The sequence below is a fragment of the Microtus oregoni genome, unplaced genomic scaffold, assembly GCF_018167655.1.
Source record: "Microtus oregoni isolate MIOR12 unplaced genomic scaffold, Mior012 000037F_ref0000500, whole genome shotgun sequence".
NCBI lineage: Eukaryota > Metazoa > Chordata > Mammalia > Rodentia > Cricetidae > Microtus > Microtus oregoni.
In genome coordinates, this window is record NW_024543096.1 from 13,254,552 (window position 1) to 13,271,311 (window position 16,760).

The window sequence follows — 16,760 nt, forward strand, 5'->3', positions numbered from 1 at the left end:
TATACAGCGGTTCCTATAGTTACTATGGTTTCCTAGCCCACACTCTAAATCGTTCTCAAGCTCAATCAGTTTACTCCTAAATCAATAGTGCCGATGAAATGCTAGGAAACGGTAGCTCAGCAACAAGGAGCTGGCTGGCACAGCTTGGAGAACAATGACAAGGTAACTGCAACCCAGTGAGCCAGCATGCTGTGAGGGCAACTGCAACTGAATGAGCTAGCATGCAATAAGGGCAATTGCAACCCAACAAGCCAGCATGCTGTGAGGGCAACTGCAACCCAACGAGCCAGCATGCTATGTCCATTTGCACTTCTCCCAACTCGTAAATGCTTTGGCTGAACACAAAACAAACCATAGAAATATGTAGGTCCAAAATTATTGGTGTTTCTATTCCCTGGACCTTGATATTGCTCTCGTAGGCACCTGGAAGGCATTGATGAACCATTCTACTTCCCCTTGTGCTAAGGGATATATCTTAGAGTGATAGAATGACTTCAATTTGAATGCAGACTTTAACCGTCAGACACTTTTCAGTGGGCACCTCCATTCCACAAAAGAAAGCACATTGATAGTAGAGTTTATTATAATAATGACAACAAAACTTTCAAAGCTTAGACGTCGATAAATTAATCTGTTTATTAGCATGCCATTTTAACATCCCTCTACCATACACACAAACATACTCATACCCTCACTAACATGTCCAAATGATATATTCTGTCTTGGTATGAAATGGCAGAATAGAGTTCAGAGGTCGTAATTTATTCAGATTTTTATTCAATATATCATTTCTAAGTACTACAACTTTACATATTTCTATCATGATTTTAATGAATGTTTGGTTAAAGCATAACTACCCCCAATTACCTTATTATCCAAAATTTTGCCATATAATCAGTTAATAAAATTCGTCTTTAAATTCCTAATGACTAAAACTAGACCCAATTTGACACTAACAAAATATTCAATTTATAAATGAGTAATCATGAATAAATACTCTTTTTATCAATAGTAATGAGCTGTAGTAGAATCACATATTCTAGGGTGGCTGAGATTCCAGACAGCCAGGTGGACAAAACCGAGTGATTAAGAAATTTGATAAGGAGTCTGGAAAGATGAAAGACGTAGCTACGAAAGGCTAAGGCTCACAACCAAGGAGACTAAAACATGTGTTAAGGTGGTGCACACCTTTTGTCCCAGCACTCAGGAGGCAGATGCAGATGGATCTCTGCATGTTCCAGGCCAGCCAGGGCTACAGAGTGAGGCGGCTCTGTCAAAAACATCAACAAAACAAAAGCATATTAAGTCAGTTTCCTTAAATAAAAGAGAGATTATACAAAACAAAAAAAACAAAAACAGCCTTTCAATCAGGTGTCACTGAATGGAATTGTAGCATTTCCCAACCGTCCAAGTGTCTTCAACACCTGATTCACAGTGTTGTCATTTGGACATCACTTAGTCCCACTGGGCCTCAATTGAAAGGTGATAACTCTAATGATAACATACTGCCTCATCATGTTGCTATGGAGAGTAAATTAATCATAGAAATCTTTTGTGTTCGTTTCTGACACAAAGGAAGTGTGACGCAAGCATTAGTAACCACCTCTCCTAACACTCAAGAGAGTCAAACTAGTTTTCTTCGTCACACGGAGACTGTCCCCAGACCTCCATAATCCCTGCAAGAACAATTGCCCAAAGCAGGACCCAACAGCCATTTCAAAGGCTCTGACAAGGAAATGTGTCTTGCTCTGCTCTGCCAGTGGGACTGAGTGTCCTTGCGCTTTTCAAGGTCTGAGCTAAGCTTTTCTCTCATCCCACTAGTTTTTAGCAACTGGGAATAGAATATAAATCTAATATAACAGAAAAAAATTAGTAATGAAGGAATAACAATTGGGGTTGATCTGTAATGTTTCGATAAGCTTTAATGCATGTCTTAACTTTTACCACAGTCAGTAGAAACAGAAAAGAACGGTCTCTGGCCTGGCTTTGTCCCTCACTTGATGGCTGACTTTGGGGAGCCACGGAGTCCTCGACAAATGAACCAAAGTAAGAGCACTAAGCCCAGAAATCTTGACATGTAGAGCACTATCTGCATTTGATACAATAACTCAAAATTAACAGTTCATGAAAATCTGAAGTTACAAAGCATGGGAAACACTTACCACTCTGTGCCTTGTCCGTACCCTCTTCTGTAAGTTGGAAGCCTAGCCATTTGACACACTATCTCATACTTTGTCCCTCTAGTATCAGAGTCTTAGATTCTCTGGGCTGAAGAGTTGTCTCAGCAGCTAAGAGCACTTGGTTCTCTTGCACAGAACCTGGATTTGCTTCCCACTACTCACGATTATCTGTAGCTCCAGTCCCAATGTATCCATTGTTCTTTCCTGGCCTTCCCAAGCCCTGCATGCACAGGGTGCCCAGATATACCTCCAAGAAAAAGAACTGTACATAAAAAACAAAAATAAATAGATCTTGTTTTAAGATCTTAAGTTTTTGTTTCCAGAAGGAGCTAAGCCAGGAAGTCAATGGAACCAGCTAAGGGATGTATGGCCCCACGGAGTGAAAACAGTCATGACACACTGATGTCATGTGCTTTTATCATGGTGTTCAATTCCCAGGGCAGCTTGGTTGTCAATTATCTGCATTTTGCAGATATGAAATGAGGCACAAAAAAAAAAATAGAGAGTAATTGACTGAATGTACCAGTCTCTGGACTACACAAGTGATCTTGTTTTTATCCCATCAAAGCTGCCATAGTGTTAAGAATTATTTTGGAAACCACAGTAGTTTCTAGAGGCTAAATAAAATTCAATGCTAATATAAGAGAAATAAGTTAGTCATTTATCTCTGATATCTGAAATTTTGATCTGCATTATTTCAATGAAATTTAAGGCAGGGTGGATATTTTTAGGCAAATTCTCTCTACTAGTTTACTGACAGCACAGGTGGTCAAATAAAACTCAGTACCATGTGCTTTACACTAGAACAAAAATCTGCCTCCTCAGTTTATCCAAATTCTACAGCAAGTAAGCCTCTGAGGACATCCCACCCACGTCCCCTATATCTCTCTTCAATGCACTGACTGGATCTTTACAAGAAAACAGTTACATAGTATTTCTTATCATGGGATGGTTGGCACTTTAAACTAATTTCTTAACAAGCTATAGAATTCCCATAAAAGACATAAACCAGGATAATCTAAACTTAGTAAGACATAGAAACGCCCCCTCTTCCTTAAACCTTGCAGGATAGAAAACACAGACAAAATTGAGGATTTACTAAAGGCGATGAGCTCAAACACCTATTCCATGTCCCTACTTACTGCAGGTCAATTAGCAGACAACTTCACCGAAAAGGAGCATACAGCAAACTAAATGAGACCTAAAATGTAAAACTAACACATGCCATAGTCTATCTCTCATCCTTCCCTTCTCCCCAGTCCACTATATGGCTACATTTGTATGATTAGAGGACATTTATACCAGCCATCCTCAACACAGATCCTTAAGCTGCCAATTAAAATGGAAGTTGCCATTACTGGTTTGATTTATGCTTTTCTATTTTGTGTTTTTAAAACCTGATGTTAATTGGGTCAGTTCTTTAGAACACTCCACAGCAAGATAAATCTGGTTGTTAGCAGATAGCAGTCCCTCCTTGTGGCTCTTTATCTTATACTTACTCTTCAGTCATATGGTACAAGGCAGCAAATGAGGTTGAAGAAAGGGGCAATTACCCATAATAAGGAGGTCTAGTAGATCTTTCCCCAACACGAAGACTGCACTTTGCTCCTGTCTCTTCCCACCCCTTTAATTATCTCCCTTTTTTCCCTCTTTGCCAATTAGTCTATAAAAGCCAAGACATCTGTTACCCCAAAGACATCTGCTACCCACATCTACCAAAGGATGTGCACATATCTAATCAAACAGAAAGTACATTTTTTACCCATAGTTACACATGATGCCTAGCACACCCTGTTGAGTGAATTGTAAAAACTATCAGGATACAGAGTGTGTGTGTGTGTGTGTGTGTGTGTGTGTATCCTTAGGTCCTATGACATTAAAAAGACAAATATTTTTGACAAATAATTTGGAATACTGCTTTCAATATATTGGCTTCATTTTACCTGTTTCCTATATCTTGAGGCCTTGTGCTTAGCTATGTACTGACCAAGTTGAACATCTGACCCCATACTCCGTCCTCCTCCCAGATATTAGTTTGTTTTGTTCATTAACTCTGTTTCTAGACCAGACTATCAGGAAACCATTTTAAGAGTGACCTGCTGACTGTGTAATCTTTTTAAAGAGAAAAATCTGAGCTCATCCAAGAGCTGGAAGTGGAAAGACATTACAACAAATGGCACTAGAGAATCCAAAGAGATTGCAAACAAATGGCGCTAGTGAAACCAGGATATGTTTTACATTGGAGAAGAGGTTTAGCTTTTGTTCCCAAAAAAGAAAAGCTTTGGTTACTATCAAAACTGATAAAGATTAAATTCAAACAGAAGAGACCTCTTGATTAGAAAAGGTGATATTTCATCAAAGAGCATGGCCATTCTATCTAAACTACCTTATAAGACTAATAAATGCCTTTCATTTGACCAGATATAACTTGCCAAAAAGATAAACTCCTCAAAATTAGGGTTGGGGCAGGGTTTTGTTTTTGTCGTTCCAGGATAATGACGGCATCCAATTAAGGAATATAAAGACCACTGGACAAATGAGACATATGAAGAAAAATGATGAATCACCCAGAGAAGTTGTCCAAGGAAAAGAGTAAATTGGCCTAATGGTATAGCATACTTCCAACGGGATAAAATTTCATAAATCTTCCCTAATGTTTGTTTCTGTTGTTCTCTACAGACACATAGGACAAATCACCATTTTGTAGTCTCAATTCAATTCAAGATCAAAGGTGGCTTTGGAGCTGGAGTGTGGTCCACTCATTCTCTAAGACCATCTCTGCTTGTTTAAAATAATCAATCCAAATTTCTGTCTCATATCAGAAGAGTTAGTTACCTGATACAGGACTGAAGAAAAACCAAAGTTAACAGCCTATTTTATTGCTGCTAATCTCATAATCCTTTGGTTTCATTTTGACTTTTTAAATTTTTTTCTTAAGGTATAAATACCTCAAAATTTATAAGATTATTATATATACTTAAACTTTTTGTAATGATATTAATGGTCATATAGAATACTAAATAATTCTGGAAATAAACTTCATCTTTCTTCCTGTATGTGATTTTGGGTTTGACTCTGAAGCATGTAACTAGGAATTAAGTTTATGTACCCTGGATGTACATAACAAATTGTGGTCCTTTAACCATTCCAAGATCTGCTGCATATGACAATCAAAATGTTTATGTTTCTGCAGTGAACTGTAGCCATTCATAATGAAGACCTTTGAAGTCTTCAAAAGATGATGGGGCCCCACAAAGATTATTTCACCTAGATTGCAGTAATGCCATTAAGCTGACTACCCAAAAATCAACTTTGGATTACAAACTGCTCAGAATAACTTCAAAATAGTTAGCTAAGAAGTTCTAGCCTCATAGACTGCTCCATGTAGGACTTCAAGTAAGCTATGTATGCTCTTATCATACCAAGAACGGACAACGGCTAACTCTCCCAAGACTTGATTATTATCTTATTTTTTTCAGTGTCCCTTAAAGATGTCATTGTTCCCAGACAGCAGGGAGTTATTTTATGAACTTGATACCCATGTTTCTAAGAGGTGGGGTGAGTGGTTTTGGTTGTTCTGTGGATTACAGATGTTTATGATCTTTTAGGGGTATTGTTTGCAAGTTGTTATTGGTCATAGTGAGGAAGGTTACTAAATAAGGGAGATTACATTCAGGAATTTTTCATTATGAAAAGAAAAGGGAGAGTATAGTAATGATAGGATAAAAGGGTTGTCTATTTAATATACTTTTAAACTAAAAAAAAGAAACTATTAGTTTTAAATATTTTACATTGGTATGGATTTTTGAGGTTATTTTTATAATATTGTATACGTGTTTCTACTCTTGTTTAAGTTATCATACCTATGTAGCTCATTTAGCAAAGTAGTATAAATTTCTAGTCCTTCAAGTTTACAAAGTATTTAGGTGGATTCAACTATCAACTATAGAGAAGTGCAAACTACAGGAGAATTCAAAGCTTAAAGATATGCGACTTCTAGCTATTTTTGTGGTATGTTTTCTTCCAGTCTTACATAGGACCTGTTCATATGAATCCATAAACACAATTTAGGTGCTGCTTTTACATTCATTCCTCCAGGATAATATTATGAACACCGTGCCGTCTTGGTTATAACCATTTAATGGAATGCACAGGTCTGTCCTCCGTGAAAATACACAGTAGACAACATTTTCTTATTTTCAGGCATTTTGATAGTTTTCATTGTTTGCAAATAAATAACATTGCACGAAGCCTTCCCTAGGCAAGCGTCCCAGACTGGAATTACAACATCAGACATTTTCGGTAGCTATTGGGAAAGGACTTTTCAAAGCTATTGCAGTGCAGATTTCCACCGGTGTTGTATGAAGGCACCAGAGGACACATGTCAGCGTCTGGCGTCTCTGCAACCGAGACGACACTTCCTAGTTGAAGTTTCTTTTAATCTTTGTTTCCTAGCTAAAGGAGCTAAACCCTTTTTGTTTTTTAAATATTTCATTTGGTTGTCCTCTTGGGTGAGATTTTGGTCTGCCGTGGTCATCTCCTGTGTGAGTCTTAATTTCTCTTCTAAGTTGCAAGAGCTTTTTGTAAATATGGGAACCCTTTTTCCCATTCCCACTTCTATACTTCTTGTTTTCTCTTAGCCATTGTCTTCATCTTGTTGTTTGGTTGGTCGTCTCTTGCTGTGTGTGGGGTGGAAGCCACATCATCATGAATCGTAGGCAAATGCATGAGTTTGTGTTTTAATGATATTTTCTTCTCGTGAAAAAGAAGTAATACAGATATTATTGAAGTGAAAGTAAATTACCCATAGTCCACATGTTTCCAGAACGACTACCATTATTGGCTTTCCCAAATCGGTATAGAGTTCGTATCTGAATACGTGTAATGGTCTCTTTAAAATTTTAATATTACAAATATAAACTCATGTTGTATTTGGAACTTCTTCCTTGTCTTAAAGTTTGGAAAATCGTCCATCTAGATGTGTTCTAAATATTCAGTATTTTCTTCCCAATTTACTAATGGTCAGGGACAGTTAAATGTTACGTGTATATGGAATTTGCACATGTATTGAACATATTGCTGGTGCAGATTTCTATTTACCAGATTCTGAGTGAACTACTTTAAACCGTTAAGTATTAAACTGTTTTTAATATTATCATTTTCCATAGGCCAAGCCCTGGATTAAGGAAGAGAATTGGGGAGGTAGGAGGTTAACGGCTTGCCCTAAAGGACTTTTGCCCAGTAGGTGTAGGGGTTAGCGTGTTACACCAAGCATGCTTGAATACAGGATGTTGGGACACTAGGGTGAGGCTTTGCTTCACCCGACTAGGGCTGGGGGCAGAGACTCCCAATCGAGAGACCTGGAGAAGATTCCTTGCAGCCAGGCCTGCCACTGTCAGACAGTTAGGAAAACCACAGCAGCCGGGGAAACCGCGGCAGCCCTCGCCCACCAGACGGGCCTGGAGTGTCTCGCCTGCCCCCTCCCTGTCAGCGGCTTCTGTCACTCCCACTCTCCAGCTGGAAGAGACTCCCTGCCCGCTGCCCACCCCATCGCCACCTCCGGTATCCCAGCCCCCGCGGGGGGGCCCCAGGCCTGTGCCACCGGGAATGTTCAGTCCCTTCCCCTGGTCGGCAAGAGGGATTCTGAGCCTCCAGAGCCCTCCTCTCCTCTCTGCCTCCTCTCCGGTTGCCTTCCCTGCAAGGCACAGGAGAACACTCCTTAGCCAGATCCTGGAGGCTGTGCTTTGTCACCTACTGCAGAGCCCAGCCCGAAGGGATGCAGTCCAGGGTTGGGATGGATTGGGGGCATCTGGATACCACCTAGTGTCTGTAGAGACAGTACGCAGGCCACGGGGCCACTTTTCACAGGGTGATTTCTACTTAGATCACTCTTTATCCTTTGCTTTAAGTTTGTTTTGTGCTACTGAGACAGGAAGCCTAGGCAAGGGTGCTGTCACTGAGCTTCCTTAATATGAGCAATAAAATCTGCACCCACCCCTAGCTTTCCCTTGGCTAAGCTCTAGAACTGCAGTATGAGTCCCGCATGCTTTTTTGAAGACACAACTCCCCTCCTCTCTTATGCCCCCACCAGGTAAGGCGGGACACGTATCTCAGTACTAAGGATGGTCTCTTCCAAGATCAAGGAATATCTCTGAAATCTTTTCAAATGCCAAAAATTATATTTTAGAATATTAGATTTATTTCAATTGTCTTTTTCTTTTTTTTTTATGGTGAAAAAGTGTATATTTAGAATTAGCCGGCTGGGCTCAGTTTAGATGATTCCAATCTTGTTGGCAACATCCAGAGCATCATAATCAGGAGCCAACCGAACATACGCCTTCTTCTCTCCATCGGGCCTTATGAGGGTGTTGACTTTGGCCACATCGATGTCATAGAGTTTCTTCACAGCCTGTTTGATCTGGTGCTTGTTGGCCTTGACGTCCACAATGAACACAAGTGTGTTGTTGTCTTCTATCTTCTTCACGGCTGACTCGGTGGTCAGGGGGAATTTGATGATGGCATAGTGGTCAAGCTTGTTCCTCCTGGGCGCGCTCTTCCGGGGGTATTTAGGCTGCCTTCGTAGCCGCAGGGTCTTGGGACGCCGAAAGGTGGGCGATGTGCGGATCTTCTTCTTTTTGTGGCTGTGGACGCCTTTCAGCACTGCCTTCTTGGCTTTCAAGGCCTTCGCTTTAGCTTCGGCTTTGGGAGGGGCAGGAGCTTCCCTCTTCGCTTTCGGCGCCATCTTGACGAAAAGGGTGGCCTATTCTCTCAATTGTCTTTTTCTAATACAAGTTGATGATAGATGCTTCTGTGAGGAATGGGCCACAGATCCTGTTGGTTACTGTTCGTTTGTTTGTTTGTTTGGCTTTTCGTGACAAGGTTTCTCTGTGTAGCTTTGGAGCCTGTCCTGGCACTAACTCTTGCAGACCAGGCTGGCCTTGAACTCATGGAGATTCACCTGCCTCTGCCTCCTGAGTGCTGAGATTAGAGGTGTGCGCCACCACCGCCCGGTTCAGATCCTGTTTTTGATAAGCCTACATATTTATGTCACTTTACCAGGACCTGGAGGATGGGGTACATTTTTAAAAATGATTAAAGACTAGTAATGCTGCAATCATATCTGCTTTAATTGATGATAAATTACTGATATGAAATTTTAATATTGCCTCCACGGAAAATAGTCGGCAACCAAGTCAACTCTGGCAGAAGGCAATTTTGAGCAATATCGAGTGATGTTGCATGGGAAAGTGTAAAGAAAGTCGCATCTCAGGAGTCCCGAGCTAGTCCAGGCAGTTCAAAGCCAACTTAGGAAATCTAAGGTTCTAACCCTAGTTATAATCACATGGTCTTTGAGGATTAAATCTCAACCAATCACTCCGAGAAAGCATTCTGTCAGATAATCATTAGTGTTCTCCAGACCTAAGATTCTGTGACCGTAAGAGATGGCTGCTTCAATGGCCACCATATAACAAGAGCTGCGTGTGTGAGGGAGGATAGACCCAGAGAATTAAGGAGTTTCTGCCTGGGAACCACAGGTAGGAAGAAATGTGTTTCAGAAAGTTTACCCTAATGAGCCTGAAGCCTTCATCAGAATTCATCATGTGGAGGTCTCTGAAGTTGTGGGGTTCTCCACCTGATGCTTTCTCTCTCTCCACTGAAGTAGAGAACCAAAGAACCAAAGGGAAGAGGGCGGGGAGAGTGTGGTACTGGAATGAGAACAGCGCTGTGTGGCATACACAGTGGGTTTGAGGAAGCTGGCATCAGATACTGTCAATGACAACGACCGCAAGAGACTAGTGAATCCCTGCCTTGCTTCAAAGAAGCAGTTAAAACTGTAAAGAGGAGGCAAGTCATCAGTTGGCGATTAATCGTTAAACTCCAGGGAGGGGGGAGTAAAAGTCCTCAAAAGTTCTCGGGGACTCACGGATTAAAAAATTTGCCATCACAATCCACATGTACACCTCTATAATGATCAGATATGGTGAAGAATAGATGATTCTAGAAATAAAAAGGAACGATCTCAAGTAAGAAGTTGATTGAGCTAAAAATAGGAACAAGGGAGGAGTTGAAAGGGGAAGAAGAGGGCAAGTGATTAGTAAGGAAAAGTGTGTGTGTGTGTGTGTGTGTGTGTGTGCGCGCGCGCGCGCGCGCATGTGCGCGAGTGCTGATCCTGAGTCTCTTTCCAATGTTAACCCAACATTCAAAGATCTACCCAGGATAGTCACAAGAATGTGCACAATTCAAGAGAAAAGGGGAGTGACACCTGGCCCTATCTCCAAAGAAGACGGGTAGGAGTGGGAGCTGATGAGTGGGAGGTGAGCTTCATAAATCCATAATTTAAAAAATACTTCTAAAAATGTAATCCTCAGACTTCTAGGGATGATCGCAGTCACTTTAGAAGATGAGGTTTACATGACTTCTTCTATCTATCAAAGTACCATTCAGTGTCATAATTGCCCTTGCCTAGAGATGCATCAATAAGTGAGAACAGAGAAAAAAATGGAACTCTGCAAATTCTGAAGCTTTGTCTTAGCCAAAGAAAATGGAAAGGCTAAGGCAGCTTGGCCTGCGTTACTCAGCTCCTTTGGTATAAATTCATGTAAAACAAAAGCAATCAGAATGGAAAAACTTTAACAAAGAATCAAACAAACCCTTTTCTCTTCCTGCTGTATTGAGTTCAATTTGGTCAGAAATTGACCAGGTTTATGATTTAAAAGACCATATGCTTTGAAAAACTCTCTACCTGTAATTGAAATCCTTAACCAGCCCTGTGGCCTGAGAGGGTATCGCTTCTCTCTAAATAGGTCTTCACACTGCTTCATAAAGGGGTCATTTATCTCACAGGGCTGTCCAAAGATTCAAAGATACAGACAACACTTTTAATGTGTCTCGGATAATTAGAACTACAGCTCTAGCTCCCGCTACTGCAGATTATGGATTCCCAGCTCTGTATTCAAGGCCTAAGCCTCATGCCTTAAAATACAACTTGCAGCATTCTGGCAGGTCTTTCTAGTTTTGACAGACTCTTGACATTAGTGCCACTCTGCCATAAACACACTAAAAGCAGTGGTTCCAAAGCAGCAACCATGCCACAAAACAATAACACCTGAGTATAATCAGAGGGTAGAAATATCTGGAACACTAACTCTCTTACTGCTTTACTAAAATTTTTCCTGCTCAATTAATTGGTTTTATTTTTTGTTTTTTAGGTTTGCAAACATTTTACACAGAAAAATAACAAAGGATATCAACAACAAAAAAGAAAACTGTCAATAATATGAAAAAGGATTCATCCCACTAATATTCAAGAAAGAAAATAAATATAAAGATGTAATCTTAATGTCAAATTGAAAATTATTTTATAAATTGTAGTAAAAATAAATTGGTGGAACTTCTGGCTCAGGGATATTTGCAAAAGGGGAGTCAGAAAAATGGCAAAAGACCAAGTTACAAGGTGTTTGTTGTGAAATTGTGGTTCCTAGCAATGTCAGAGCAGGTATACGCAGGAAGTCTCACCAACATGGCTGCCAAAGCAAGAATGGAATGATGACAATGACAACAATAGACAAGCTAACATGGAGCAGGGAAGGCTCAAGGGACTGCAACTAGACAGGAAACAGGGAATGCTGAGAGCAGGAAAAACAGTTTTCCCCAGGGAAGAGCACACCAACTAGTTTTCCAATTCCAAATCGTGAGCCCTAACAACATACCTACAAGTAGCATTTTACATATTAAGATGTTTGTATTTACTTATTTGTATATTGTGTGTGTATGTGTGTGTGTACGTGTGTGTATATAACAGCAACTAAATAAGAAGAGGCTGTGAATTTGAAGGAGACCAAGGTGAATGGTACATGGTCTGGAAAGAAGAAAGGGAAGCGGGGTTGATATGATTATGTTATAACCTTAAAATACATAAAGTTTTTAATGTGAACAGTATGATGAATAAAATTTAATCTTCATATCAAGCTCAGATAAGAAAACTGAAGTCCTAAACTATTGGGTAATTTTGAGATTGTATTTAGATCTCTTCTTTTAGACAAAATATTCACAAAGTTTATCCAGAAGTTCTTGTTATTTATGAGACTAAAACACGGAAATAGGTGAAATATTCCCAAGTCAAAATATTTGAAAAGATTTTGAAGTGTAACTATTTCAATATACCCTACTCCTTGGTAGTATTTAATTATCATGGAACTTACTGACTATAAATATTTTAAAAGTAGAATCATGAAATATAGGCACTGAAACAGAGACTGAGAAAATTCATCAAAATAGGGGTGCTTGGTGAGGTATGAAGCTGAAGGTAGCCTTTATCAACACATTCGTCTAATCTTCCACGTTGGACACATATCGATACAATAATCAGAAGTGTATATTATTTTGTTAAAGTCAACCCTTGATCTGCCAAAGTATTTATTCACATGGAGTAGCTAAAGATGTCATGGGGATGTCTTCCCTCGGCTGTTGTGAAAGTTTTTTAAAATAGCAGTGGTGGCAGTCTGGGTGAACACCCACAGGCCCTGCTGCCATGGTGCACTACCCCACAATGACTGCAGCTCTGTTTTCAAGTCCCAAAACTGCAATTTGTACTCCAAAATTAGACGAGCATATGGAATCCAGGGCTGTCCATGAAATATCCAGATAGATAATCATCCCCAACTCCTCCCTTTGTCTATGGAAACTTCTCTGCTAATGCAGGCACAGATCAACAGCCAACATAACCTGAGAGTTCATCCTTTTATCGCTTTAATCGTCCTGGGGAGGGTGTGGTCACTTTCCTGACTACGGAAGATAATCAAGAAAATGCTGACTGCCTACTGTATGCATGGTAATATACTGAACAGGAGGATCAGTAGCCTGACTCAGCAGAATGGGGTCTGTTAAATGTATTCACGGGATTGCAGATACAAGCAAAATTCTCCTTAAGTAAGCCTAATGGTTTAGCTAACGGAGCAAGGGAACCCATGAGCTCATAAGTGTTCCCTGGTAAGTGAAAAATGACCTCTCTGTTAAACCAAATGCTTTAATTTTTAGAAGAACACGTGAGCAACAGTACAATTACAAGGAGCTATGCCTGTGTAGGATAAGGTCCCTTCATTGCAATGTCCTTTCCCAAGGGAACACGCTACTCTATGCTGACAAATTAAATGTAATGTAAATTTGATTTCATTTTTTCCTACATTACATCATTTTACAGAGTGAAGATGATACATGCAAAAAGTAATATATACAGAAATCATTTACTTACAAAGGAACTTACATGACAAAATTAAATCAATTATTTATAATTTTTAAAATATTTCACTTATTTAATTAATGTCATAAATGCATATAGCAAAAATAATAATATAGGAAGAATTAAAATGAAAATTACATCTCTCCGGGTCTCTTTCCCAGAGGCATCATTTGGACCAATCAATCGGCTATTGTTCTTTCGGATATTAGCTCAGGACTTTAGTAAGATATTAGTAGGATATTAGTAAGAACATAGTGTTGCTTCTGCTTAAGCAATTTGAAGCATCCTCCACAAGCTCCAGACATGTATACATTCTAAGCTTACCTGCATCCTTCATTTAGGAAGGAATTCGGGTATAACGAGATGGAAATCACACTTGGAACATTCTTGTTCACATGGTTTGATAAAGGCATTTCAGCCATCTCTGCCCCCAGAGCCCCTCATCCTTTTACTATAAGGCAATACTTCCTAGCCAGCTTCTGGTGAGCAGGGAAGTGTTCTGGTCCTGTGTGTCTGCCTTCTCCACAATGCCCAGGAAAGGGAGCCTTCTGAGACTGTTTTCCCCTTGCCTAATGTATTCCATATCTTCGAAAGCCTTGCTTGTTTTGTGAACTGATGCACAAGTCTGTTTATTCACTCAGTCATTAATGGATATCTGATTTTCTCCCAGTTTTCATGGATTGAGAATAAATTTACAAGCATATGAACATAAAGATCTTCAGGTTTTATTTCTCTCTGCCAAATACAAGACAGTGGAGTTGGTATTAAAAGTGAGTGTTCATATAAATGTCCAAAATGCTTCCCAAAATAGTTCCAACTCTTTACATTCAAATTAGTAATATATAAAAATTCCAGCTATTTATATCTTTTGAATAGTTCTTATTAGACTACACACCTTTGAATTGTGAGCATTCTTTGTAGATACTGAATACAAGTGCTTTACCAAGTAACTACACTTTGATGTTGGGTGATATCTAAGTTATAATTTTTTAATGGATGGCACTTTTAGAACTCTCACTAAAGAAATATTGCCTATACTAAGAACATAAGACTGCAATGTTTTCTTCTAGTGCGTGGCTGTTGTGTAGATTTGATTGTTAGGTCCATGATGCATTGTGACACTTCAGACATGAAGTTAGGCTTTGAGGATTTGGTTTGGTTTATTGATGACCAGACAGTGCAGAATCATTTGGGTTTTTAAATCCTTTTTTCACTGAATTATCTTCCTTAGAAACATTTTATTGCATATACAGGGAATGTGTTGTATGTGTGTATGTGTGTGTGTGTATGTGTGTGTTATTTATGAATATTTACAGCAGGGTGTATGAATTCAGAGGATCACTTGCCAGAATCTTCTCTCTCCTTTCATTATGAGGGTCCCAAGAATCAAATCAGTTCATATAGACTTAACCTAAGTGCTTCTATCCACTGAGGCATCCAAGCTGGTCCTCCATTAAATTGTCTGTCTACTCTTATCATAAAGCAATTGACACATATTTATACTTTGTCCTTTCCTTAAATTTTAGATATCCAAAAAATCAAAACAGTTGTTAAATAAGCCTCCCATTATGTTAATACAACATATAACTTTGTTTATTTAACTCTTTAACTTCTCTCAACACTGCTTAGTCAGTGAGCATTTTCATCTGGGTTTTAGATATTTATGGATCTCACAGAGCTTTCTTCCATAGTCTGCTGAAATGGTGATTTACAATGTTATGTTTTTAAATGTAGCATCAGACATGTCATTCCCAGGATAAACCTCACTTGATTATAACTTTTGCTCTATTATTATATTGTCATTAACCTGGATAGTATCTTTTTAAGATCATGCATTTTTATGAGAAATATTTGTCTGACATTTTCTTTTGTTGTGGCTGCTGAGTTGTACTGACTGGTTTTGTGTGTCAACTTGATACAAGCTAGAGTCATCAGAGAGGAAGGAACCTCAGCTGAGGAAATGCTTCCATGAGATTCACTTGTAAGACATTACAATTAGTGATTTATGGGGAGGGGGGCAGCCCATTGTGCATAGTGTCACCTTGGGTCGCTGTTCTTGGGTTCCATAAGAGAACAGGCTGAGCAAGTCATGGGGAGAAACCCAGTAAGCAGCTCCCCTCCATGGTATCTGCATCAGCTCCTATCTCCAGGTTCCAGACCTGTTTGAGTTCCTGTTCTGACTTCCTCCAGTGATGAACTATGATCTGGAAGGGTAAGCCAAATAAACCCTTTTCTCCCCAATTTGCTCTTTAGTAGTGATGTTTTGTCGCAGCAATAGAAACCCTGACTAAGACACAAGTAATGTTGGGTCTATGAATAGAAAGTTCTCTCACCACTTCTCCATTGAAAGCATTTATAGAGAACAAACATCTTCCTAAAATTTGGGGAGTCGGAGTCCTTGAGAGGAGGTTTTGAGCATCATGGGTGTGTACATATCCCCTTTCTACTTATCAGTGTTTTCTCCTACTTTTGAAGCTCCATAGCTGGGTCACACACATTTAAAAGAATTACATATTCTTGGCAAAGATACTCCTTCATTATTAGGGAATTAGCCCTGTAACATCCCAATTAATGAAGTGTATAGTCAGCATTTGTTACTAATATAGCTACTTAGCTTTCTTACTATTACTGTTCAAATGAAATAAGGTTTTCACACTCTTAATCTATTTGTTCTTTCTATTAAGGGTGTACCTTTTATATTCAAAGTAGATTTTCATAGAAAATAAACAACTGTTTTAATTATACACTTTGCTGCTCTCGGTTTTTTAAATTGTTTTATTTAAACCATTTATACTTAGTGGTTGTTGATATAACTGAATTAAGAGCTAATATATTGCTAACTATTTCTGTGTTTATATCTGGTTTTAGTGTCTTTTAGTTTATTTCTGACTACATAACTTGACTATCAGCTAATAAGGAGTGCAAAAATAAGAAAACTTTACTGGTATTTAAAGTCTATTAGTCTGATGGTTGTAGATTGGGTACTTGACCTTAAAAAGATCCTAAAATTAGAATTAAGTATATTTATTATATCAGGAATTTATGAGTCAGAATATATTCTCAACCAGCTGTTTGCCAAGACACCTTTAGTTGCCTCATGTGACCTCAAGCATTTGATTACTTTTATATTTTTGGTTTTATTTACTTGCATTACTGATTTTTATTTATATTTCCTTTAAAATATTTTAAATTTTTCCATGTAAACATCTTAAATCACAGTAGCCAATACTTAGTATATCTTCAAATAATATTACATTTCACATGTGGTTCAGGGAATTTGAATTTGTAAACTGCTACTTCCCCCTCTCCCTATGTTATAGGGCTATCATAATTCTCCTATG

The 16,760-nt window shown here is 39.0% G+C and overlaps 2 protein-coding genes across 2 annotated transcripts in view; both read right to left on the reverse strand.

Moving 5' to 3' along the window:
- Positions 1-16,760, reverse strand: part of Acvr1c (activin A receptor type 1C) — an 82,961-nt gene that overhangs the window by 48,878 nt on the left and 17,323 nt on the right. The gene's annotated exons all lie outside the window — the stretch shown is intronic.
- On the reverse strand, positions 8,425-8,957 carry LOC121433254 (60S ribosomal protein L23a-like). The gene has a single exon (XM_041631615.1). The coding sequence runs from the start codon at positions 8,920-8,922 to the stop codon at positions 8,452-8,454; it is 471 nt and encodes a 156-aa protein (XP_041487549.1). The 5' UTR covers positions 8,923-8,957; the 3' UTR covers positions 8,425-8,451.